The 25,596-nt window shown below is 40.4% G+C and overlaps 1 protein-coding gene across 1 annotated transcript in view; it reads left to right on the forward strand.

Annotated features, from left to right (window-relative positions):
• plekhm3 (pleckstrin homology domain containing M3) overlaps positions 1 to 24,508 on the forward strand; it is a 41,339-nt gene extending 16,831 nt beyond the window's left edge. The window contains exons 3-7 of the mRNA XM_085374509.1: positions 5,449 to 5,594; positions 6,073 to 6,266; positions 12,263 to 12,326; positions 21,902 to 22,059; positions 23,888 to 24,508. Coding sequence (XP_085230635.1) covers positions 5,449 to 5,594; positions 6,073 to 6,266; positions 12,263 to 12,326; positions 21,902 to 22,059; positions 23,888 to 24,050 — 725 coding nt within the window. The 3' untranslated portion in view covers positions 24,051 to 24,508. The remainder of the gene's footprint in view (positions 1 to 5,448; positions 5,595 to 6,072; positions 6,267 to 12,262; positions 12,327 to 21,901; positions 22,060 to 23,887) is intronic.
• The last annotated feature ends 1,088 nt before the right edge of the window (positions 24,509 to 25,596 follow it).

The raw sequence follows: 25,596 nt of genomic DNA on the forward strand, positions 1-25,596 counted from the left end.
AATTAAAGTGCTATGTAGAAAGAAAGATATGTGCATGAGATATACATGAGATATATACATGAGAATAAGAATTATGAGTGCTACGTAGAAAGATATATACATGAGTGCAGGTGGTGATCAGTGCCAAACATGAAATGATGCAGTGACACAGCGTAGGGTCATGTGTTAGTGGCGGGGACAATCATGTGGTTATTGTTCATGTGTCCAACAGCAGAGGGGAAGAAACTGTTCTTGTGGCGAGAGGTTCTGGTGCGAATGGACCGGAGCCTCCTGCCTGAGGGGAGCAGGTCAAACAGACTGTGTCCAGGGTGAGAAGGGTCAGCTGAGATCCGAGCTGCACGCCGCAGTGTCCTGGAGGTGTACAGGTCCTGCAGAGATGGGAGTCTGCAGCCAATCACCTTCTCAGCAGAGCGCACAACACGCTGCAGTCTCTGTTTCATCTGCCACCTGCTAGCTACACCACCTGGTTCTCAAACTGTGAGCCGGACCCGGCTGGTGGGCATAGAGCCACTGCCAGAGGAAAAATATAGAGTGAAACTAAGCTGGATGAACGCTATTAATGTAGAGAAAGTAAACAAACAAGTTTGCAGATGGAGTCATGCGGACCTTTATTTCACTAAATGCTTTTTTCCATTAAGGATGGATAAAATGGTTTGGGTGTGGTGGGGTTGAACTTTTTCTTGTGTCCTGCAGGCAACAAAAGTTGCAGGTTTTTAACACATACACTCGCTGCAGGTATTTTAACAAATTTCTATTTCTAAGTGAAATAGAAACACACTTACCTACACCGGTTGGATGGTTGTAAAGTCTTTCAAACTGTTATCGCTCTGGTCTACATGAAACTCTTCCACATAACCATCCTAGGTGGACAGTTTGTTTGGGATCACCCTTCTTTCTTCTTCATAATAACCAAAAAGTACAAATGTACTTTGTAGTTTGGGTGGAAATTAGCTGAGATTTTGCAGCTTTGTAATGTACAAACACTTCAAACACACACAAACAGTAGCTATAAAAAGAAGCTGCAGTTGTGCCGCTGGGTGGTATTCGTTCGGCCTGGATTTAGATGCTTCACAGTGATGAAAATATGCATCCTTGTTAAAGATATTGACCACAATCATGCTCCAATCTGCCCACTGAAACTGCTGACAAAAGTGCCTAATGGGAGAATGAGTTGACTGTCAAGGATGAAATAGTGCTGCTATTTCTATGTATTGAAATTGTAATTTATATAATTACTTTTATAAAGTCCTTACATATTTATGTATAGTCACTAGTGTGTTATTACAGTTTATTTACATGATATATACTTCTAAACCCACAGTGTCTATACTTTACATTCACTAAGTGTCCACTTTGTATTGGCTTGGATAAGAATCGCAGGTATATCTATATATAAATACTTGCTTAGACTTGATTTACTTTTTATGACAGTAAATATTCTTAAAAACACAACTTCCTAAAAGTCCAACCTTAGTTTGAGTGAGTAATGTGACGTAAAGCATACATATTTCTCATTGCTCCCAGAACACAGAAGTGCCACCTGTCCTTACTTTGATCTCTCTGCTCTTTGGTAAGAATTCCTGCAGTGTGTATGTTTTGCAGTTGTCTTGCTGCAGTTTCGAGGTTTGGAAGAGGCACAGATCAGCATCAGATTTATACGGATGGTGTTATTTGATATTTGTCATCTTCTGTAGTCCACATTGCCTTTGCTGTTGACTTTGCTTTTTGTTTTATTGAGCAAAGGACACTACAGAGTGCCCCCGCTGCTGTAGAGGTCCTTTCGCCACCGTGTGACCAGTCAGCGTGGGTGTGTTCTCTTCTTTTACTCATGATATAGAATTTGAGGTTAGGTTAAAGGTTGTTATTCGGTTTGCAAATGTTTTCAGGCTACATACATATCTGTCTTTGTTCCTCTGGTCCCAACAGCAGCACACCAAATTTGAGACCACAGTTGGCCAGAAAGCTGATCTGGTGGTCAGCCGTTTCCTCGAAGTGACATAGTGTTTCTCTGATTGTTAACCATCCCCTCAGCCTGCTGGCTGCCAACCAGCGGATTGTGGTTTTTTGGAAAGCGCATTGACCAAAACAGCAGCATGAGCTCATTGCTGTAATAAGCCTAACTAGAAGTGAGTTACACATATGTATTCAATTGTTAGCCCTTCAGTAAGATAAGACTTTATCGTTGTCTTTTGTCGAGGATTGTATCCTTGCACAGTGGTTTTGATTAAAGAAAAACAAATGCACATTGTTTAAACTTTATAAATTCTTAAAAATGGATGCTGATTTAGAATTAGAGATATGAATTAGAGACACAGCGGACAGGAAGTAAGACAGGCAAATCACGTCTGACGGTGCTTTGACTCATGTTGAGGTCATACATGTGACAGATGGAAAATCACTTTGTAAGGTTTACTCACATTTTTAATTAAAGGCAAAAGGATTGACATCCAGGGACTGCACTGGCCACTCGCTTATAGGCTCACTTATAGGAAGCTTTTCTTCCGTAGTTCAGATCTTTGTGAGCTTTGGTACATCGTCCCACAGGATACAGCGTTGTACAGAGTTGTTCACGATTCTCTTTTATCCGTTACTAATCTCTTTGATTCACAGTGACAAAGTTTAGCATTTCATCACATTCAAAGCATAAAAAAATTAAGAATTTGAAAATGTTAGAACTTTCCACCTACCGTCAGGCCGCATTATTCTTCTTATCTGTCATATATACACTTACATATTACATATGGCAAGAATTTTTAAATATTGAGGTCGGCATATGTGTAATTAATCCCACTGAGCAATAACCCAGGTCTCAGACTTGCTCTAAACACTGGGTTTCAGACGGTTTTGTTTTTTTATGTTTGGCTCTGTGTGATGTCAGAGAGAGTGGATATCCTCTTCTCTGACTTGCTCTTTAAATAATAGCCAATCAGAAGAAAGCTGGCTTAAAGGTAGGGAGAAGAAAACTTAAGCAATAAATGAACTGAATAGTAAAATATATTTTAAAAAAAAGATTATTTTGATCTCAGAATCAAAGCTTCTAGTGGAGTACTAGCTGGGCCTGGTTTTCCATTCTTTTTGTGAGTGAAGCTCCCAAATTAATATGTTTTTTATTTTGGTTAGATAAAGAAGGAGCTCAGCTCTGAATGCTGATTGAACCATTGTCTGCCTTTTTTCAGATTATTGTCTGTGATAGTTGTCTTTATTGTCTGCCATCATCTGCGCTTGTTTGATCTTACTCTTCTCTTTCACGCAGTCCCTTCTTTCCTCTCATCTCTCAATAGCTTTTTACTTATTATGTCTTAGTTTTCCTGTTTTCCTCTCATTCAGCCTGCGCTTCTTGTGTTAAAGCAGAGCTGACAAACACGCTGACACATGTCCCTCTTCCACTGTTTTTCCTTTTCTTTTTTCCGTAGCTTCCTAAGCCTGTGTTTTCCTAGATAACAATCTTCAGGATCTTTTCTTCTGTGCCTCTCCTCATTTGCTGTTTTCCTCCAGGCTCTGTGTCCGCTAAGATGGTGCGATAAGAGACACCTGTTGAACTGCTTCAGCGCTCAACTGTTTGGGTGCGCGTGATCAGAGAGCAGGGCCGGGTGTTTGGGTGAAGAATGAACTTTAAAGAGCCTGGAAGACAAAGCAGAGTGTGGAAGCTATCAGGCTGAATAGAGCAGAGAATCTGTTGGTCTTTTAGGTCTGCAGAGCTCCTTGTAAATGGAGTCTGCTGTGTTGTGGCTACTGGGAGAACCAGGATTCTGTTATCTAGGGATTACCTCAAATCAGTGAGGTGAAGATTTTGGATAGAAGATGCACTAAATGGGAACTATCAGGATCATCTTTCTGAAGAATGCATGTGTGGTTTCAGGAGTTTCTGTGTTGCAGTGGAGATCAGCACAGGCTCCCTCAGCCAAAAACAAGAGGGATATTGTTGCTGTAGTGCATACTACATTAGGCTCTGTGGATACGCTTAAAGATATTTCACTACAACGTAAATATAGTTTAAAATACCAAATGTATTAAACGTTTCAAGATGAAATTCTTCTATTAAAAGCAGTAAAAGGCACAGGAACCAAACTAGTGTGTATGAAGTTTTTACAAAGCTGAGCAAACATACAGAGAAGAAGTTTTCATCATCATTCCACACACATTTGTGAACACCATCAGTGGCTTTATACTTGTTTTGAAAAGTCACTGGAAAGCATGATAAAAAGCACCCATTATACCCACTGTGGCATAAATATGGAGGCAGTCTCTCTGGAAGCTGCTCGCAGTGTTTATTCAAAATGTGACAAACGGTTGTGTAATGAGTGAAAGAGTGAAAGTCTGGCTCAAGAGCTTGTTTATTTGCGTACCTCCAAACACAGGCACTGCATGAACTTTGCATGAACAACTATTTCAGTTTTGCTAGCCCCACCCTACAATGTCTGTCCACACACACAGCTACACACACACACCCACTTTGTTATGCCCTAGTCACACTAAAGAAAACGGTGGTTGTGGACCACAGCACGACCCAAGTTATAATGACGGTGTGCAATCAGCTTCTGATCTGGATGCCTTTTGAACGATTGGTTTGAAGCCGAGGGCCAGGTCTGCGATCACTCGCAGGCAGCTGTTGTCTTCAGAGTGGCTTTGGTTTGTCAAGATAACACAACCTCAAAACATCACAACATCAAAATGTCAGAATAAAAAACATAAAAAAGGAACGACAAGTTCATGAACTGTGTCTAAGGTCCACTTCACTGTGACATCATATTATTTATTATTTTGCAAGAAAAACATTTGACCATTATGTAACCATAATTCAGGGATGGATAAGAGATTGTGACCATATTTCACATTTGGTTAAACCGAGTGACACTGATCTTTGGTCCTCACCCATTAATTGCTTTCAAGGTATTCACTACATATACTATGAGTGAACAGGCATGGATATAAGCCTGCCTGGTTGTCAGAGGTATAAAACCTGCAAGGTGATAATTTAAGTTTGATTATCTGTGTTTCCTGATCCAATGGATTACCTTATCGGGGTCAGAGCATCTTGTCAAATAGAGGCTATCTTGTTTATTATCTACAGGTTTACTTGGCTGGATTAGCATGGCATTTAGTGTGGGGCAATAAACCGATACATATTAACACCAACCAATTTGCATTACAGCCTTTGTGCTCTCTCTCAGGGCTCGTCTTTGTCTGCTTCAGTGCACTTTTAACACCAAGTGTGTGCAATACTAATTAGCCCATGATAACAAATACAGCTACAGATATGGATCTCTTTAGTGAAGCTGCAATTTGATGATATGTGAGTCAGAGACAATTAAAAAAACACTTTTGGATTAAAATGTTTTGGGACTGAAAAGCAAATTGTGTGACTTTGAGTTGTCCTGATAGCATTCAGACACACTAAAGTACCAAATTTGAAGGCACACATATACTCATCAATGACTTCCTCCTCAGGTTGTCAGCGTCCCATTGGTCTGTCCAGAGGAAAGGCGAAGGTTTGTTACTATAGTGGCTGGTACTACTGCCAAAGCTGCCATCAGGACAACTCTTTCCTCATCCCAGCACGCCTGCTGCACAACTGGGACACCAGCAAGCACAAGGTATGAAAGCATACACACAGAAATATGAAAGAAAAAACAAATTTTTAATGCAGAATCATTAGAGGAGGGGCTTTGGGGCTTAAAAAGCCTTGTCATGTTTTAGCTTATAGTATACTGTAAGACTACTGTTAAAGATCTGCAGGTTTCCAGTAAGTACTGGAGAAAAATTGATCCTATCACATCTGTACGCTAAATATTAAGCTACTGCCAGAAAGCGTGGTCTTAGATTTGTGTTCAATATGGGATTATTTTTCAACTAGCCAACCATACTTCTTTTACTGACTCCAGCCCCCCACATTATTAGCAATTAATAGAAAAAGCAGAAAATGGCTACTGTAGCTCTGGGCGGGGGGTAAATAAAATTAGCCACCCAGGTTTTATCTTGTTCTATCTTGTCAAGCATTAAAGTCTGAGCTCAGGATTATCCCTCATATGTCAGTGGTCTTTGATGCAGTCATTTTAATGTAAACTTTTCCAGGTGTCCAAACAGGCCAAGGAGTTCCTGGAGTTTGTGTATGAAGAGCCACTGCTGGACATCCAGCAGCTTAACCCCTGTCTGTATGAACACTGTGAGCCTCTGAGCACAGTCCTGCGTCTCCGTCAGCAGCTCCAGTCACTGCGGGCCTACCTGTTCAGCTGCCGAGCAACCGTTGCTGAGGACCTCAGACGAAGGTATGAACACTGTGGGACTGAGATGCATTTCTGTAGCCCAGCAGTTATTTACTTTATGTGAGCAGTAATGAGGAGGTACGCAAATATTTTACAAATTGAAATGTCTCGTGCTGATTGACCTGAAGAATTTTGCAAGAAAATTAAATTCATGTAATGTCTCTTAAATGCAAGTACAAGCCGATACCCCGACCCAGCCTTAACTCTTCACCCCTTGAAAGCCGACTAAGAGAAAGCCTTGAAGCCTTTTTCTGAACTGAGTGGTTTCTGTCATTTTTAAGGCCAGCTTATAGAAAAAAATGACTGGCTGTGAATCAGAAGTTAGTGAGGGTGGTCTCTCCCCGGAAAAGCCTGGAAACTACTCTAATGTAATATATCCTGAGTTGTCAAAACTCATCATTATGAGAACTGGGGAGGTGGTCAAATGTCATGTTTATGGAGGAAAGAGCTAAGTTGTTTGAACTAACCGAGAAGCTTATCAAGTTATATGGCTAAATGTAAAGGAAGGAGGAAAACATGAGACAAAACACGATCCTTTAAGGAAGCTCTGCTCAGATGAATATGCAGAGATTATTTAAAAATAAATGTTCCACATCAGAAACCTTAATAATGCTTTATGACTGACTGTTATTTTCTCCTTGCGTGACGTGCACATGCTCATATGTGTGTGTCTGAGTCCATATGTATATATTATCATAACTTTTATCTGCATGCATTCCTTTGTGTGTGTATAGACTGTTTATACATTAAAGACATGTGTCTGTGTGTGTATATGTCGATGTGTGTGATGGTCAGGGGGGACGACTGTTTATGTGAGTGGGATCACACACTGAAAGCCTTGTCTGTGCAGTGATGGATGCTCCTTGCCCCGGTCTGGTTCACTAACAGAGCATTCCTAATGGAGAAGCAGCACATAGATTTGTCATACTTTAATGTTGGCAACAAATAAGATGAAAGTCTATAAAAATATTTACATGTGGAGATGAAATGCATGATTCATCAGTTGGTTAGTGGGCAGAAAAACACTGAAATATGCATTCGGATCATTGATTAAGTGAGCTATAAATAGTTTTGCATTTAAAATCAAGAGGAAATTGTAATATGACTTATATTTTAATAGGGCAATTTAAATAGTGATCAACCCAAGTCTGCGTTTTCTTATAGTTTCCTAGCTGATTATTTAGAGCAGAAACTAGATTTGATGGATGCTACAGTCACCATAATGCAATGTAAGCCTAACATTCATATAAATCTGTTTATAACATTTTAAAATAGGAAATCGGGATCACAAACTCAACTTCCAAAAAAAAAAAAAAAAAAAAAAAGCATTTCAGTCATGCCGTAGTAGTCAAGCCGAGCAGCATCGTGGCGCTCTGTGTTTACTTCTGTCCCATTAGCTTGTGCCGGCCAGTGCCCCGTCACTTCCAAACACTGCAGGATTGATGAGGGCCATGGCGCTAAAACCTTTCCGTAGTCATTAGTTTATTTCAGGGGATCTGAAGAGATATGCTATGGAAACACAATCACACAAGGAACCACACGGGGCCCTCAAAGCTGTGTTTGTGGCCCTGTGCAGTGGTTCTCGGACACTATGAGAGGTTTGCACAGGAATCTTTGGCCCATGTCTGTTAAGGTTCTCAGTCATCCAGGTCATTGTAGTCAAAGGAGCTTGGAAAGAAAAGCCATCTATGTCCACTGTGAGCGACCATCTTTGAACAGAGGCGATGGTTTACGACCCCAACTCTCTGCCATCTATAATCCAGTTTTGAGTTCCCTCCCCAGACGCCTTAACGCCCACTCACATCCTGGGCCATCTGACCTCAGGAATTCGCATGATAAGGTGGGGCCAGGTTTCACAATGAACACACCCGAAACTCTGGCTGATTGGGACCCACACCCAGTTTCACACCTTGGCTCAGGCAATTAGAGGATCACCAGGGGGTCCTTTTGTCCCTCTGTGGGGGGATACTCCCACTAGGTTTAAATCTGGGACTCTCCACCATTTGACCTTAGAACTGAAGAAGCTTCTCGGATGAGAGGTGAAACGTCTTCAAGCAACTTAAAGAAGTCCAGAATCTTTGGCCCACTTAATTTCCTCTTTATAGCGTTGCCTTGAGTATATTGAGTTGCCGGTTCATTTGTTTATGCACAATCCTCTTAAGAGCCCAACACAGCATTTAAGTCAGGTAAAGATCTAACTAAGGACTTTGACTGGACCACTGGGACTCTTCAATTTGTATTTTTTTTTAATTTTTTTATTTCTGAGATTCTGTTGAAGATTTGCGTCTGTGCTTTGGATTATTGTCTTGTTGTAGGACCCAGTTTGGCCAAGCTTTAACTGTCAGACAGATGGCCTCACATTTGACTCTAGACCAGCGGTCCCCAACCTTTTTTGTGCCACCGACCGGTTTATGCCCGACAATAATTTTACGGACCGGCCTTTAATTAAGGTGTCGCGGATAAATACAACAAAATACAACTAGTACCGGTACCGAAAAAAGAAGATTTATTAATAACACACGTGAAAAGACCCAGGAAAACAGAGTTAACGATAAAAACGATAACAAAATAACGCTGAAAACCGATAAAAACCCTGAAAACCATACATTTCACACCTGAGCCTCAACTACTTACCAAACGACTCACGGACCGGTACCGGTCTGAGGCCCAGGGGTTGGGGACCGCTGCTCTAGACTACGTTGGTATACAGAGGTATTCATGGTGGAATCCATGACTGCAAGGTGCCCAGGTCCTGTGGCTTCAAAACAAGCCCAAATCATCACCCCTTCACCACAGTACTTGACAGTTGGTATGAGTTGTTTGTGCTCATATGCTGTGTTTGATTTTCACTAAATGTGGTGCTGTGCATTATGAGCAAACATCTCCACTTTGCTTTCATCTCTTCAGATGCAAGTTTGCGATCCAAAGCAAAGCTTTCCGAGAGCAGCTCTCTTCTGGCAACCCTTCCAAACAGTCTTTTTTTTAAATTGTTGGTCATGTCTGCCCCTCCCTTCTTGCTCTGCCAGAAGTTTCTTCCTATTAAAAGGGTTTTTTTTCCTTACCACTGTCACCATGTACTTGCTCATGGGGGGGATCTGATTGTTGGGTTTTGCTGTATTGTTATAGGGTCTGTGGTTTACTAACATAAAGTGACTTCCGACTGCTGTTATGATTTGGCACAGTATATTGATAAAACTGAATAGAATTAATTTTATTAATTCTGAGATGTAGCTTGCTTTTGTATTTTCTCTGAGCGTTGCCTGATCTTACCCTGGGGTGAATTTGTTAGGACGTCCACTCCTGAGAAGATTGTGGGATTGAACACACTTGAATGCTCCAGACCGGCAAACTGCCAAAACTACTTTTATAGAGATCATCACACTTTCTGATGATCAGTTAATGAAATGCATTTGATTAGCACCACTTGGCTGCTACGTATTCTTTTGATAATAATACATTTTATTTATAGGCGCCTTTCAGACCCTCAAGGTCACCTTACAGTAACATGTAAACAATACCATAAAAAACATAAGAAAAATGTATATATAGCAAACATGGTAGATAAAATTTAGACATAAACAGTCATAAAAGTATAAAGTATGCAAGCAGTAAGGGTGTGCTTACTTTTTCCACAGGACTGCATGTGGACAGGACAGTGTGTTCTTTTTCCAATGTCTGTACACGATTAGGAAAACTAATGGTATTGTTTGCTCTTAAAATATGTTAATCATTGAAATAAACTCAAAATGGCAGAACACGTATAGATTTGATGTTCCAGTCACTATTTCATGATTCCTTGTGCTGCCACTTATCAGTGAAGAGTGATGTAAAGTTAAACAAGTTGTGGTGAAGAAGAAGAAACTCACAGGGGTAAAATGCAGACCACAGGTGAAAGCTTATGCTTATCTTTGGTTACACAGATAATTTTCCTTCATTGTATCAAGTAACATAGAATCTCTGTATCCTAATGCCTGGCATTATCGTATCAACATATCGATAGTACGCTTGTCTGAGAAGTGCTTTAATTCCCGTCTGTACATACAACATTGTGATGTCCTTCCTGACTTCAGTGGGGATGTCATGGAGTTACGTGCAGGTTGCTGTTCTTGCGTTAGTAACTCAGGAGGCTGTGTGATGGACAAAAATGTAAAGCTTCACGTAAGTTGTATCAGCACTTCCCTGACACTTTGTCAACATAAAAAGACATCCAGAGGTTTAAAAGATAAGCTTGTTTTTGCCTCGAGATGCTGCTTTGTTTGCTCCATGTTGTAATTTGTTGGTTTGTCCACTACTTACACATAGGAACATACTCGTTTGCACAACTTCTTCCTACATCTGTACACAGACCTACTCAGGTCAGACCCACCTTCAGTACACAATAATAATCACTGAGGGATAACAGAATTTAATAAAAGGTGTGTCAGTCGGAGTGGAAATAGCCCAGAGGATATCGAAATAAAATATAGAATTAGATCCTATCAGGTCTTGCACAAATACTGTCAGTTGTTGGCATGTGTGTACATATGTGTACATGAATTTGTGTGTGCTCTTGCTAATCTAAAACATATTAGTTCTCAAGTCTTTTTATCAAGATCAGCACACACTTTGAGGGTGTGTTCATCCGCACATGGACGACACAAACCCCTAACCCTAGCTCTGTGGGCCCATTATGAGCACATTTAATGTTTAACCACCAGCCATTCAGTGCAGTGATTGCTAAACAAAGTAATAATATTAATCTAGAGGCAAAAGCTTTCTCATTTCCTTCAGTAGTGTTTGACGAAACAGACGGCAGAGGTGTGGTGTGTGTGTGTGTGTGTGTGTGTGTGTGTTTGGTCCAACAATTTATTTTGGTTTGTTTTAGTTTAAAGTTGCTGGATGAGGAAATGTGAAATCTTTAAGATTAGAATTAGGTTGTGTTTAGTGAGAACATAAGACATTTAGCTGCAATGTTCAAGGTTACTGTGGGGGGCTACAGAGGGATTATGCCAACAAATGTCCTCACGAATCAGGAAAAACACACGAGTGTGCTATGAGGCCTCCTCTCAGACCTCTAAGAAGGATGGCACCACCTTAAATCATGTCTAAAGCTGTGCTGAGTGTCATTAAAACATAAGGTTGAGTGCATGGGTGAAGTAGACGCCTCATGGTGATAGGCACCACTGATAAACTGCTCTGTTTGGAACATTACCAATGGTTACCACATCAGCATTCATAGAAACTCTCTCTCTCTCTCTCACACACTCACTCACACACACACACACACACACACACCTCTGCCGTCTGTTTCGTCAAACACTACTGAAGGAAATGAGAAAGCTTTTGCCTCTAGATTAATATTATTACTTTGTTTAGCAATCACTGCACTGAATGGCTGGTGGTTAAACATTAAATGTGCTCATAATGGGCCCACAGAGCTTGATCATTCTGTTCTTATTTATACACTTAGATGACTGAGTGTATTGCAGTAAAACTCCCTCGCATGGTTTTATTAGAAGCCAGTTTAAGATTTAACTTGAATTCAGTTTGTGTGCAGTAATGCTAGTAATTGTTGCCATGACATAAACAATAGTTGGTTAATGTCATGGCAGTGGCTTTTTTATGATGCTGCAGGATTCTAAGTGTCTCCAGTGCAAAGCATACTGTGTGTTTTATTCATGCATCTTATAATTCATCAAAATGCTACATGACTAATATTAAATACTTTGAAGGGTCAGCAGTATAATCGCTGGTACCCCGTCTCAGTTTTGTATATTGTAGCATGTAAGTATCATAAATCTCTCATGCACGGTGTAAACAACATCAGGCTCTACCTTGCTGTGGGATGATCTTTGTGAGATTCATCACAAAGCAAACATTTTTTAAATCCAGATTTTCTCTTTTTTCCGTGGTCAAAAGAGAAGAGTTGGAGTATCAGCATCACTGACTGTTTAAACCTGATAAACTGTTTGTATAGAAAGTGAGGGACAAATGGTTTTTTGTTGTTGTTCTTTCAACAGGATTTTCCCCCGGGAATACCTCCTACAGCACATCCACCTGTACTCCCTGGCTGACCTGCAGCAGGTACATGCACACATCCAGAGCTACATGCACACAGAATAGGATGCATAAACTGTGACTCTGTGTGACAGCATTGCTCTTTGACTTGGATCAGTCCTGTTTCTGTGTCAAGTATCTCTAATAATAATCAAAAAAAGCTACCACTCATGTGCCATCTGTGGAAATGCACGCAGCTCTCCTGCTCGCCGATAGATTCTGCTGCTGCAGATATATGATAAACTCAGAATGTGTTCTTGAAGCTGGAAGCTACAAAATCATTTCAGCACCCATTAATATTTTGTTAAAACTCTGGATTGTGTTCAATAGTGGTATATTTGACTAAACCACAATGTTTGTAATAGACTTAAAATTGAGTAGAAGAAAGCATACAGTCCATCAACAGGCCACCTAAAATGTCAGCGCTGAACTGAGCTGCTTGCCACGTTTTTAAATTATGTATTTTCGTGTTTGAATACAAATTGAAGGTTTAACGTAGAATAAGGCATAAAGCATAGATTATAGGCTTGAATAAACTTAAATAAACAAGTAAAGCAGCATTTGGTTTGTCAGTGTCTGTTAGAGAAACAGATTATGATGCTAAAAATGACATTTTCAGTCTGTGTCAATCGTAATATGGTGACCAGTGTTTGAAAAAACTATTTTTTTATGCTTCATTCATTGTTTCATTAGTCATTGGAAGGTATGTTCCTTTATTATCAAGAGCACACAAACATTTGCAAATTTTAATGTCATAGCAGATAGAAGCTGTGAAAAGGAGCTCATTTAGCGATCAAGTCTGCACATGTTCACCGCTCATACGACTCGGCTCAGAGATGGGTTTCATTCATTACCAAAGTCATACACTGAATTCCCAACGCAGGAGCTATTTACTAGAGCAGCAAATATGTATTAATCCACTACTAAAAATAGACCTCAGCAAGAGTCGATGAACTGCAGCTGAGAGCAGCAAACAGGGACGTGACTAACACATTGGTGTTTTCCTCTTTTCGTCTGATTTGCCAAAAGGTTGTGTTGCGTTTAAGTAAACACAACCTTTCCTTTGTTTCTTTGGCGAGTGTCCGTGTCATAACAGTGATAAGAAAGGGTGATATCCTCCAGCAGCCTCATTTGGAGACTTTAAGTATCCAGATTGAGAAAAAATGGTCTGGCATCTTATCCTCATGACTCTGCATTATTACTCTGCAGTAACAAAGAGACTTTGGCATTTTAGTGAATCACCAGATTTTCTCATTAAATTACAAACGCTTATATCTGTGAATGAGTTTAAAAGTCGTCATGTCTTTTTGAAATTATCAATGAGGAGATTTTAAAGAGATTTGCATAGATTCTTATTTTTTTCTTTATTGCGGCCTTTTTTAGCACAGAGTTGCCGGACTGAGTTGGGGGGGGTCAGAGGAAAGCGACCACAAATGACTGAAAAGTTCTTTTGTTTGTCATTATGTTCATTATGTTGTACCCTGCCCCATTTTTTTTCTTTCATCCTGCTCTACTCAGAGCTTGGCCACAGACTCTCACAGTGAAAGAGATTGGAGCCCCCCCTCCGCCTCCACCTCCATCTCCACCACCTCCTCCTCCACTCCCACACTCTGTGTCTCTCTGCTTCACTAATTGGTCACATTCAGAATCAACAGGCAGAAAAACAAAGCGTGACATCCTTCCATTCTTCTAAACATCGCCTTGGCCTCACACACGCTCAGCACACATGTGTTGAGTGTGTGTGTGTGTCTGTGTGTCTTTTTCCTGCTTAAACTCTGATTTTCTGTCATAAACTCTAAACTGGGGATTTTGAATTAATTTCAACAATGTGTGTCTTTGGGAGAGAGTGCACTGCTCCCTCTCCCCCTCTCTCACCCTTCCTCCCACAGATTCTTGAGCACTCTGCCTCTTAATTGGTTTTCCATATTAACAAGCTTGTTTCTTTTGATTCGCCTCCTGAATAAAATGACACTCTTAATCAACGTGGCTTTTTTTGTTCCACCCCAGAGGTCAGTGAAGGCTCAACTCCCCTGGCTAAAGCCCGGGACACACCAGTCTTTTTTTTTTTTTTAAACCTCCCAACAAATAGCCTCCACCCATATCCCCTATTAGAGGCCCATTGGTTTTGTAGAAGCCATATGTGTTTGTCTAAGGATGCTCTGCACCATCCCTCTGCTTGCTTTAAGGATGGTTTCTAGGAAAGAAAAATGCTTGTGTGTACGCAGACAGCAGGCTTCCCACAGTGACACCCTGGCATTCCCTGTATGCCAGGCATGCCTCTCCACTCACACTTGTCCAGGCACACAGAGGCCTCTTGAGGAAGTGCTATATGTTCTCCGGAAGATTTCTCCTCATGCCTTTAATTGTAAGGGGAGCTTTAACCTCAAATATTCAAGCAATCCACATAATAAGAGCTATTTTTGTTAAGAGATTGCACAATGCTAATACTGGTCGCTATACAGTTTCTTAGACTATATGTGACGATTTATGATGTCTGTGGAGGTTTTTGAGTGGCAATGCCATGGGGCAGGTTGATAAAATGTATGTAATTAAAACACAGCTGCTATCTAGCTGTTCCTTGTGAGATTAAAATGTCAATCAAAGCCTATTTCATAGAGACCTGCAGTTGTATTAATCCCTTGTCATGGTAAATCTGGCTTTTGTTGTCCCAAACACTCCTAATAAAAAAGGTTAGCGGTAATTTAGAAACTGTGATCCATTACAATTTCTACAAATGTAGATTTTTAAAGGCTTCTGTTGTCTCTGTTGCGATTTCCCTTTAACAATCATCACTTATGGTGTGCATACGTTTGAAGATGCAGTATGTAAAACTGTTGGTTTTTAAGCCATGATTGATTGCCATGATGTTTGTTACTTCATTAGACGTCTGTGTGTTGTGTAGCAGAAATATAACCTGTAGCTAATGCTGGCCTGCACATCAACATTGGGGAAGTCTTTGTATTTATTTTTTTCGTATAGTCCATGGTTACTGTCAGTCATGTCAAGTAAGGGGGTGTCTGTCTCGGTGCGAGTGGCACTCTAGAGCCACACTAGAGTAAAATTAGGACAGCAACCTCCTTGCAACTAGAATTGGTAGCTGCCACATGATCACAACTATCAATGCAATCACGGGGGGGACAGACCGACAGCAAGTAGCTGAGGGTGCTGCCTGCTCAACCAACTGGTTGCCCAGATTGCAAGGCAGTTCACAGTTAGGAGGCAACCTGTCACAAACAATAATGGTCTTGCTTGGCTGACTGCAGTCACGCTTAGTTTTAGATTTGTGAGTAATTGTCATCTAGCTTATAAACGCAGACAGATTGAGTGCAACATGTTGGCAATCTGTGTGAGTCTGCACTCATGAGGTCTCTTTGGAGCAATGAGATCCAATCTCACTTGGTTGTCCACTGTTTGTATTGTGGTCATATTCCTATTTAAAAGCAAAGTTGTGAAGCACCTGTGCCATTTTGCAGTTAAATGGCTGTCCCGCACCAACTACCTGACTATTGCTGGAGGAATTTCTGAATTTCTGTTTCAGTTCTATGAATTTGTAGCTGGATTCTTAATCTAAGTAATTCATATGAATCACAAACAGATTGAGACATTCAGTCACAAACTGGTTGCAGACTCATTCTGTCTTATTGTCGCCTTGATGCACCAAAGTTGCTTTCAAGACAGCAGATGATTGTGAGGGATCACAGATCTTGTTTTTGTCTTCGAAGCTGTCAAAGGCAGCAAGATCAGTCTAGTGCCTCTCATGACGTCAAGGGCTCGAGGCTTTGTCCCCGCAGCAAGCCAAGGTGTGTTTCCTACGAGCAAATCAAGTAGCTTGGTTAATTTTTAATCCTTTAAGAGGCTAAATCATCTTTTTTCTACTATCGCTGTGTGCCTTAGTAGAAAATAAATAGAATGATGTCACTAAAGAGTAAAGTATTCTATTGTGCCATTAAGGTTGGATTTTTAAACTAAAAAGAAATAAAAGCATCAGAGAAACACGTTTCTTACATCTGCTCAGCCAGAAGATTACTTGGAAGTCTGGGGATTTTAGGGGAATCTCCTGAGAAGACAGACTCTACCATCCATACACTGACATCCAACATACGTCAGGTTTTCTGTGTGTGTGACACAGAGAGAGGAGAGAGGGTGCTATCCAAACAGATCTCACTCTGGTCTTTCCAGCCATGTAATCCCAGCTGGCTTTCTAGTGTCTCAATGGAGCTGCGGTAGTGTGTGTGTGTGTGTGTGTGTGTGTGTGTGTGTGTGTGTGTGTGTGTGTGTGTGTGTGTGTGTGAGGGCGAGTGAGAGAGGAGGGCAGGCGAACGGCTGTTTAACAGCAGTTTTAGGGGATTAGGAGGTTTTGGAGCACAAAGACTCTGCATGGAGCAGAGAAAGAGGTTCAACTGGAGGGGGAGGAGTTTAAGAGGAGGGATGGAGGGAGAGGAGGTGAAAAGTGTGTGTGTTTTCTGGGAGGGTTTTTTGGAGGGAATGAGGGTTAAATAGGTGAATACTTCTACAGCATTGCTCTGTATGCTGAAATGAATTCTGATAGTGCTTCATGTTGTTTTTTTTGTTAACTATAATCATGAGGACCTTTGCACATTCACTGGTGTAGACGTTCATGGTGACTGGCTTGCTGGGGGATGGACTAGCAGCTTGTGAGCTGCCATTCAGTCTCATTGTTCTAGTTGGCAGTTCAAGCTATTAATGTCACTTACCTTAAGTATGAATTATGCTCAAATTCCAATTTTTAGACAGCACTTTTAACTGAATGGTTCCAGGTTTATTTATTGAAACTAAACTCAGGAACTAGTTTCTTTTGTAAGGAGGTGAAAAGGGAAACTAGAGAATTTTGATTTGAAGATAACTGAATGTACTGTACTTTATGTTCTTTTTAATAATCCCAATAATTTCCCAGTTTGTTTTGCTCTGCAGTATATTTTTTGTATATTGAGACAGAAGTTGGTCGGTCCCTAAGCGACCATTAAAGACAGCTCTACTGGTTCACCCACACACTCTGGACGGTCGTCAATATTTGGCTTCATTGTTGTTCTGCCCAAGTTGGAAGTTCTAGTCTAAATAATTACCCCACAGTGACCTTGCTGGTCTCAGGGCTTCCGTTATAACTAATAGAAGTGTCGCTGTATATTTCTGGAAGGCTTTGACAGCAGGGACCTAAATGTGATTAAAGTCACTGAGAAACCAGTTTGCTGTAATTCATTTGAAACAGTAATCGTTTTAAATGAAGAAACTATGGGCAAGAAATAGAAATGGATTTCCTTGTTTTCTTTACGTTGCCTTTATATTCTTCTTCTTGCATATTTATTTCTCACTCTACATCCATCCATCTTTCTGTGCCTTCCTCTTTTCCCATCATCCCCCAAGAGAACCAGCCAGTCACCAGAGCTGTGCTGCCAGTCGTTTGATTCTGCCCAGTGCAATTATAGTGGGCCTTAATTACTGAGCTTGTCAGCCTCCATCAGGAGAGCCATTTGTCATGTGGACTGGGCTGGACCGGACTGAGCAGGCCTACTTAGGTTTGGTGTGGGGGGAGAGGGACACACAAATCTGTGTGCCACTCTCGGTACCTGTCCGCTCGTCTGTCCGTCTGGAAACATTTTTATTTTCTGACTGTTGTTACGTTCTCCCTAACATTAACTTAGGCTGCATTTTGGTTCCACCGTTTTGGTACTCTTAACATTTTTTAAAAATCATGTCGATATCGTCATAATGTAAAGTGTATTTAAATTAGTTATTAATTTTCCTAATGTTTACATTTTTTTTTTTTACTTGGATGTAATATTCTTTGACTCCTCTCGTGCTGCTTAGCTTAAATTCTTTCTTTCCCTTTTCCACATCTAAAGTTCTCCCCGTTGAGTCTACTGGTCACAAAAAATTATATCACCAGTCTCGTACTTGTTTTTCTAAGATGGCTTCAAAAAGCCGAGCACCTGCATATAACCCACATTTTGTTCTCTTTCCCATGGACTGTATTTAAACGATGGACAAAGCCACAGTGAACTCACCCACAGGTTTTGTAAGCTACAATTTTCAAGCCTCACAATTAGCATTTCTGTGTTTTTTAAAACCAGATGTGAACATATTTGGATGGTAGAGCTGGGTGGTTATCAGCTGGTGGAAACAAAATGGAGACTTCTTGCACTACTTCAGCTACTTCTGGTGTGGCAGAGATGAACAAGGGTCTAAATAGGCTGAAGCTCCACAAATAATAGTGTATTATTTGATCAACATGATTTTTGGTGGGTTTTTTGTTTTGTCTTGTTTTTTTTTAAGTACCATGTTGATCAAGTAAAACTGTTTTTCATACCAGAAGTGTTGCTGGAGCTTCAAACCCTTTAGAGCTTTGTAATCATATATTGTTCTTTAATACAGTCAAACATTCAACAAGAGAAAAAGGCATGCATAAAGATGTTTATTTCTGCTCTAAAGTTTTGAAGTTTTCTTCAACTGGTCATAACTTGAAGTGGCCAGTAAAGTTTTTGGTGGCATTTTTCAGGCCTGGAGGTTACCTCTCGACCTTTTTTTAAGATGGTAAAATTACTAGAATGAATCCTGTTGTTAGTTAAATATTGGTCCAAGGCATCAGGCTCGATTTCATCCAAAGACTAATCATTTTGTATTTTCTTTATGTTTGTAAAGGTACCCTATAGGTTTTTAAATCCATTCAACTTAATGAAAGTGTAGCAGTCTTTGCTTTGGTCCTGTGACTCAGTGCAGAGGGAATCACTGTACCTCAGTGTGCTGGGTTTCCTCTGTGTAAGTGTGGTTTCTTCCTCCTCTCTACGTCTCTCATCCTCTCGTCCTCATCGTCTAACAAACAGCATGAAGGAGGTTATAATTGGCAGGTCCAGAGCTCTGCCAGGTGGAACCACTTGTATCTGAATACAGGCTCTCGCCCTCTCTCAAGATCTCTCTTGTATATTGAATCTGCTACTCTTTCTCTTACTTTCTACTCTGTTTTTTTCGATTAAATTTCTCCCTCTGTCTTACATATCCTGGGTTATTAAGCTTATAGCACTGTCTGCACTGTTAACAAGGTACAGCAAAGCTTGAAGCCATGTTGAGTTGTTATATCTGTTAAGAGTCTGTACACCCTTTCTGTGCAGTCTCTCATCGTCTATTCACGACTCCACAACTCGAGCCCCCCACTGCTAAGCCCCCCATCCCTCAGTTCTTTAAGGAACTTGCCAAGCGTTGCCATCAAAAGTTGTTCACCTCATACACTGTTTGCCTTACTTCCTTTAGTTTCCTGTCTTGTTTTGCTGCCTTTTCACCAAGCATTCAACTTTGTTTTGGTCCTTTTTGAATGTGGCGTCGCATTAGTTTCCTCATTTGTCATTTCCCTCCATTCCCCCATATTACTTTCAGACATGTCTTTGCCCCAGATCAACTGCACTTTCTAAAACTCAGCTGAATTTGCTAAACAATCTTGGGGGAAGCCAACACATCCTTGCCCCAAGATGATCTTGAAACATTTGAAGGGACCATTTTAAGAAAGTACTGCTAGGTACATACGCACATGGCGGCGACGCAGAATGAGAAGAGCAAAAGCGGATCGTTGAATGAAACAGATGAACCAGAACTGGTTTGTAAAAATGCTGCAGCTTCAGTGGTGTGGAACTGGTTTAGCTTTTGTCCCTCAGATACACAACAAAGCACTATTTTTGGTAGCGCATGCTAGCGGGTCGTCGTTATTACCGTGTTGTTTGGAAAATACGGCACACTTAAAATCAATCCTTTGATTTTTCTGAAAGTCGACAGAGCCCCTTATAATCCCGTGTGCCTTATGTATGAATTCTGGTTGTGTTTACTGACCTTGAAACGATTTTATGTGCACGGCGCTCGAAAATCTGTCAAATGTTTCAGTACGACTTTGCTAAGCTACGAACCCGCACCGCTTGATGGAGCATTAGGGCTATTGTAGGCAGGAGCCTCGCGGAGTGATACGTACTGTGCTTCAACATAATATTACCGTATTGTGTGTGTATAACCTCTTTTTAAGTTTTGTGGATATTATACATGGTTATGCTGAGGATATGTCGGCCAGTTTCCACTGGAAATGCCTTTTGGTTAAACTGTCAGCGAGGAATTTGCATTTGCACTGTTAAATTTTTATATAACTTTAATGCACATAAAAAACAGCTGCTTGTTTAAGTGAAAATACATTGATGTTTTGGTTTTTTGCACTAATAAAGTTGAGGAGTTGTAAAGTGTTTTGTCTTACGATTATATCGTCAGTTATATCGTTATCGCAAATTTTCAAATGTATATCGTGATAAATATTTTTGGTCATATCGCCCTGCTCTACTATTGTCTCTACTGCATGTGATTAGGAGACTGAAACAGTGTCTGGTCAACATAGCTGATCCTTTGCCTCTGGTTTAATAACTAAAGAGTTCACTAGTATAAAACTGGTGTATTATACTGAAATCTGTGATTATTCATCTGCACGCATGATATTATGATGGGGGCCTGAGCCCCCTAAAGGTTAGATCATAGAAATGCCCCTGCCTTTCAGCAACCAAATCTGCATGAGCTACAGTGCTAGCTCCTGGCACATTAGCAGAGAAGTACAGCTGTTTGTCATCTGCATAGCAAGGATATGAAATGTCTTTGTCAGTCAGACATGTAAAGACACATATATTGGCAACCTTCAAACATTCCAGTAAAGAGGATGATGCTTCTCTGTTGGTAGACTGACTTAATAAAACTGCTATAATAATAATAATAATAATAATAATAAAGCCTTCAATGTCATGTTTTATTTCATAGGTGTCAAACTCTGGCCCGCGGGCCAAATTTGGCCCGCAGCCTAATTACATTTGGCTCGCGAAGCCATACCAAATTATTATTAGAGCTGGCCTACTGGTATTATACAGCTAATATATATATTGTTTAGTATTAAGCTTAGCTTGTTCCATATTCAGTTTTTCAGCAAAACGTGTTTGAGTCCATAAGAAAAGATTCATTCTTATATCTGGAGGAATAAATATTTTTCAATAAATATTAATGTTAGTCCGCGACTTTGTTCCAGTTTTGAATTTTGGCCCACTGTGTATTTGAGTTTGACACCCCTGTTTTATTTGATTACATTGTCCCTCTGTTCAGCACTTTGGCTGACACTTGATGTCTCTTAAATGTGCTATACAAATAAAGCTGACTTGACTTGATTGTCAAAATATTATAGTTTAAGCTGCTTATTATAAAATTGCTTTCTGAATTAGTTATATTAAGTTAAATGTTATCAAACACACTCATTAGGAATTTTGTTTAAACATTAAATGTATATGTTGAGCTATGATGCATGCTTTAGTACTTTTAATTTAGTTTTTACCTCGGTGCGTGTGACTAATACTTTATTGGCCACCCTAAAGATTTTCAACTTGTAAGAAAAAACTTAAAAAGGAAAAGATAAAAACAGACAAAGGAGGAGTTAGTGGGCTTAAAAAAGATAATGAAAGAAATCAGAAGAAGAAACATAGCAACTGTCACACTTATTGTTTCATTTCATGTATTTCTTATGTCTCCTGCTGCTCATCTTTTTTATCCCTCACACCCGTCCATGCTTTCTTATCATTCTCTAGGTGATTGATGGAAAACTCGCTCCTTTCCTGTCCAAGGTGATCAAGTTTGCCAGCTCACATGTTTTCAGCTGCAGCTTGTGTCGAGAGAAAGGCTTCATCTGTGAACTCTGCCAAAACGGGCAGGTCATCTATCCCTTCCAGGAGAACGCCACCCGGAGGTACACATCCTTCGATAACCTTTCTACAAGTTAAACATGACTGGTTTTACATTTGGAAGATCAGATGGAAGATCAGCGCACATAACTGATAGTTTCCAGATAAATGTATTTAAAGTTGACTCAGTGGAGTCAGGAGACTTTATTGACTCAGTAATTGTTTTGAATCCAGAAATTGATTAAAAACAGTTTGTATGGGAGAAAGCCGGGTGAGCTGACACTTTGCTATCTGGAAATGAGGTGCTAACGTGTACGTGAGTTTTTGAGCACCAAGACTGAGTCTGCTGTTTGTTACTAACACTGGTTGGCATGAGAGCTGTGTGTGTGTGTGTGTGTGTGTGTGTGTGTGTGTGTGTGTGTGTGTGTGTGTGTGTGTGTGTGTGTGTGTGTGTGTGTGTGTGTGTGTGTGTGTGTGTGTGTGTGTGTGTGTGTGTGTGTGTGTGTGTGTGTGTGTGTCTGTCTGTCTGTCTTGGGTGCAGGGATTGTCACGACAGTGTCCAGAACCTCGTCCCCATCACTGAAATTCAGAGTGACAGATATCACAGAGATAAGAGCTGATCAGGACCAATAGTTGAAAGACTGTGAGCTCTGGACGTACACACACCCTACTTGTTGAGCTGTGTTTTATGACTTGAGAAGTGTTAACTGATAACAGTCATATCTGCTGTCCTTACTGGAACAGAGCTGTAAAGATTTACTGAGCTGTTGACTTAGTTACACATACTCAGAAGATGCAGGAAATGAGCAATAACTGGGCGTTAATTGCCTATCCTACTTCATGGACAGTTCCAATCTATTGCTATCAGATTACAATGTAGTCTTTGTGGTTTTAACAGTGAATCATATTATGGAATATTGCAATATGCATTTCACTTAACAGTTTGGAAACTACATTTTATCAGTTTATAGTTATCGATTTATTTGGAGCTTAAAGTCATTGGGAAATCATCTAAAATGCCAAAGGAAACAGGAAAGAGCTTGTTGGCCTGGACACTTTGGTTAACCAGACACTCGTATTTCTTGACTCACCAGATCAGTGTAATCAGCAGGTAACTTAAGACCCATTATCAAATCTATATGCGCTTCTCAGTATCACTTATTAATCACTAGTAGTAAAAGTGTTAGACTTCTTTGGAAGTTTGGTTGTTTCCTTTCTAACCAAAATTTAGGTGGGAGCCCTGATGCCACTTTCACTGGTATAACAAACACTTGCGGCTGATTTGCTTAATTTTAAAAAGATTATTTTTAATTACAAAAATTCTGTTATAGTTTTGGACACTTAGTAAACTTGGTTAAAGTTTCAAATTCAGACTACCTTAAACACTCAATTTAAAAAAAATTTCAACTCCTAGCTCTGCATGATGTCATTGAGCACAAAAGCCACACCCACCTGCAGTTCAAACCTTCTGTTTTCAAGGGTTAGCAAATCAGAAGAAAGCTGGTTTCAAGGTAGGAGGAGCAGCTCAGGTGGCTTATTTAAGAAAGGGAATGAAATTGGATTGCACCAGTAATCTGAGTACAATAAATATATTTAGAAGTCAGATTCATGCAATGCTTTAGTAGATATAAATGATACATTCTCAAATATGTTTACTTAGCCTTACCCTGAACTGCCAAAGCATAAGGTCATGCCACATATATGCACCATAAAGACCTAATCTCATAATCTCACCACACAGTCACCATCCACTCCTTCCTCACATAATTCGCCACTCAGTCCTGCAGGGCCAAATGACGCCTGATGCATGGCAGTTGGTATGGAGTCTGAATCTGACTCTCTGATAGTGTCCTTGTACAGCTGGTGAAACTTGACCGATGTGTGTGTTTGTAGGTGTGACAGCTGCGGCGCCGTTTTCCACGCCGAGTGTCGACAGAAAGCACAGCCGTGTCCTCGCTGCGTTCGCCGGGAACTCCACCACAAGAGGCCATCGTCCTTCTGGTCACCTGATGACGACAGCCCAGGCTGTTTCCACGTGCCCTACCAAGACACCTGAGACAAATACCCGCAGGAGCCATAACAAACAGGGCACCGCCGCCCAGCCATCACCCTGGACAACAAGGGCCTGTTTCTCTGATTTGTGTGTGTCTGCAGGATGGACCTTGTGGGAGCAGTGACCAGGGAGTGGACTTGGAGCACTTTGTTGCAGCGTCAGGTTTGTGTTTTTGTGTGTGGACTTGCCAACGCACACGCCTGAGCCGAGCACCCTTTGGTTTGCTGTAAAGAGCAAGAAGAAAACCAACTGAAGAACTGCTGAGTCAGGCTCTACAGATCAAACTACTTGCATTTTGTAGTCCAGCACAAACCGATTATCCTCTGATTATCCTCTATCCCATCTCCTCCTCACTCCTCATTCCTACCTTTTACATTTTTCCAACTGCAGGAGTTAGACCTGCATAATCGAAGCTGATCAACTGGAGGAATTCAAGCTTAAAAACAATGTTGTGGATTGTAGCCACCTGCTCTCAAAGTCCAGCTTAAGTTTAACAATAAAATGAGTAGTCAGTAGGCAGAAAACTAGTATACAATCTCGGCAATGGATGTGTAAAAAAACATTAAATTTGCTGCTCTCTTTTGGGTGAAATAAGCAAATTTTGAAATCCCCCTCCTCCGAGACCATGCAATGTTTTTGTCTTTGTTTACAGACTAAAATAGAGAATAACTGAAAACATCTGTGTGTAATGGAAATGCGTCAACTCATGTTAAAGTGATAGAGCTCTCAAAACTTCAAACCCTTTTTTCACCATTTTTCCTTTCAGAGAGAAAGAGACATGTATTTATGTCAGCAGTCAAATATTAAAGGGTAAGGTATCAGTTTATTAATTTTATAATGGTAGTCAAAAGTGAAACACATTTTATAAGCTGTATTTTTTTTCCATGTTCTTATTGACCACTGATAAGAAAAAAAAAACATTTTAACAGAAGCTATTTGGTCTAAAACTCCACAGTCCTCAGTCTGCAATCAAGACTGAACCTGAGATCACTTTCAGAACATGCTAGAGTGAATGAAGTATACAAACGGTGTCCTTTGTAATAGGATTTAGAAAAGTGTGTTTTAATGACGAGTGCAGGACAGGAAGGCGTGATTCAAATAAGCTGTTTTTACATGAAAATAGTGCCAGGAGGAAAACTTCTCAAAACAGTCCTGCAGCACAATCAGCTGCTTTACCCACATAAGAGCAGATTTCCTATAATATTACTAAAATCACATCTTCTCTGAAAGCACAGGTGCGCTGACGCAGAGTGGCTCATAAAAATCATAAGACCAGATTTCACAATAGTGCCACAAATTGTTGTCGAGATGCTCAAAGTCCCTGAACAGAGTTACTGTAAGTGACAGATTATTTTTTCAGCGGGACTCAAATGTTCTCAGCTTGTCTCGTAATGACAGTATTAATTTACTAAATCAGCTAATATTTGTATTATTTATAATATTTTTACTGTAGTGTGTGATAACTCTGACAGCATTTGGAGCACGTGGATAAACCCAGCAGAGTGGATTCTGCTGCAGGGCTGTTTTAATGAGCAGTGATTTAGTTTGT

This window comes from Diplotaxodon limnothrissa, linkage group LG16 (assembly GCF_057381915.1).
Source record: "Diplotaxodon limnothrissa isolate DT_005_m linkage group LG16, D_limnothrissa_male_GT1.1, whole genome shotgun sequence".
Taxonomy (NCBI): Eukaryota; Metazoa; Chordata; class Actinopteri; order Cichliformes; family Cichlidae; genus Diplotaxodon; species Diplotaxodon limnothrissa.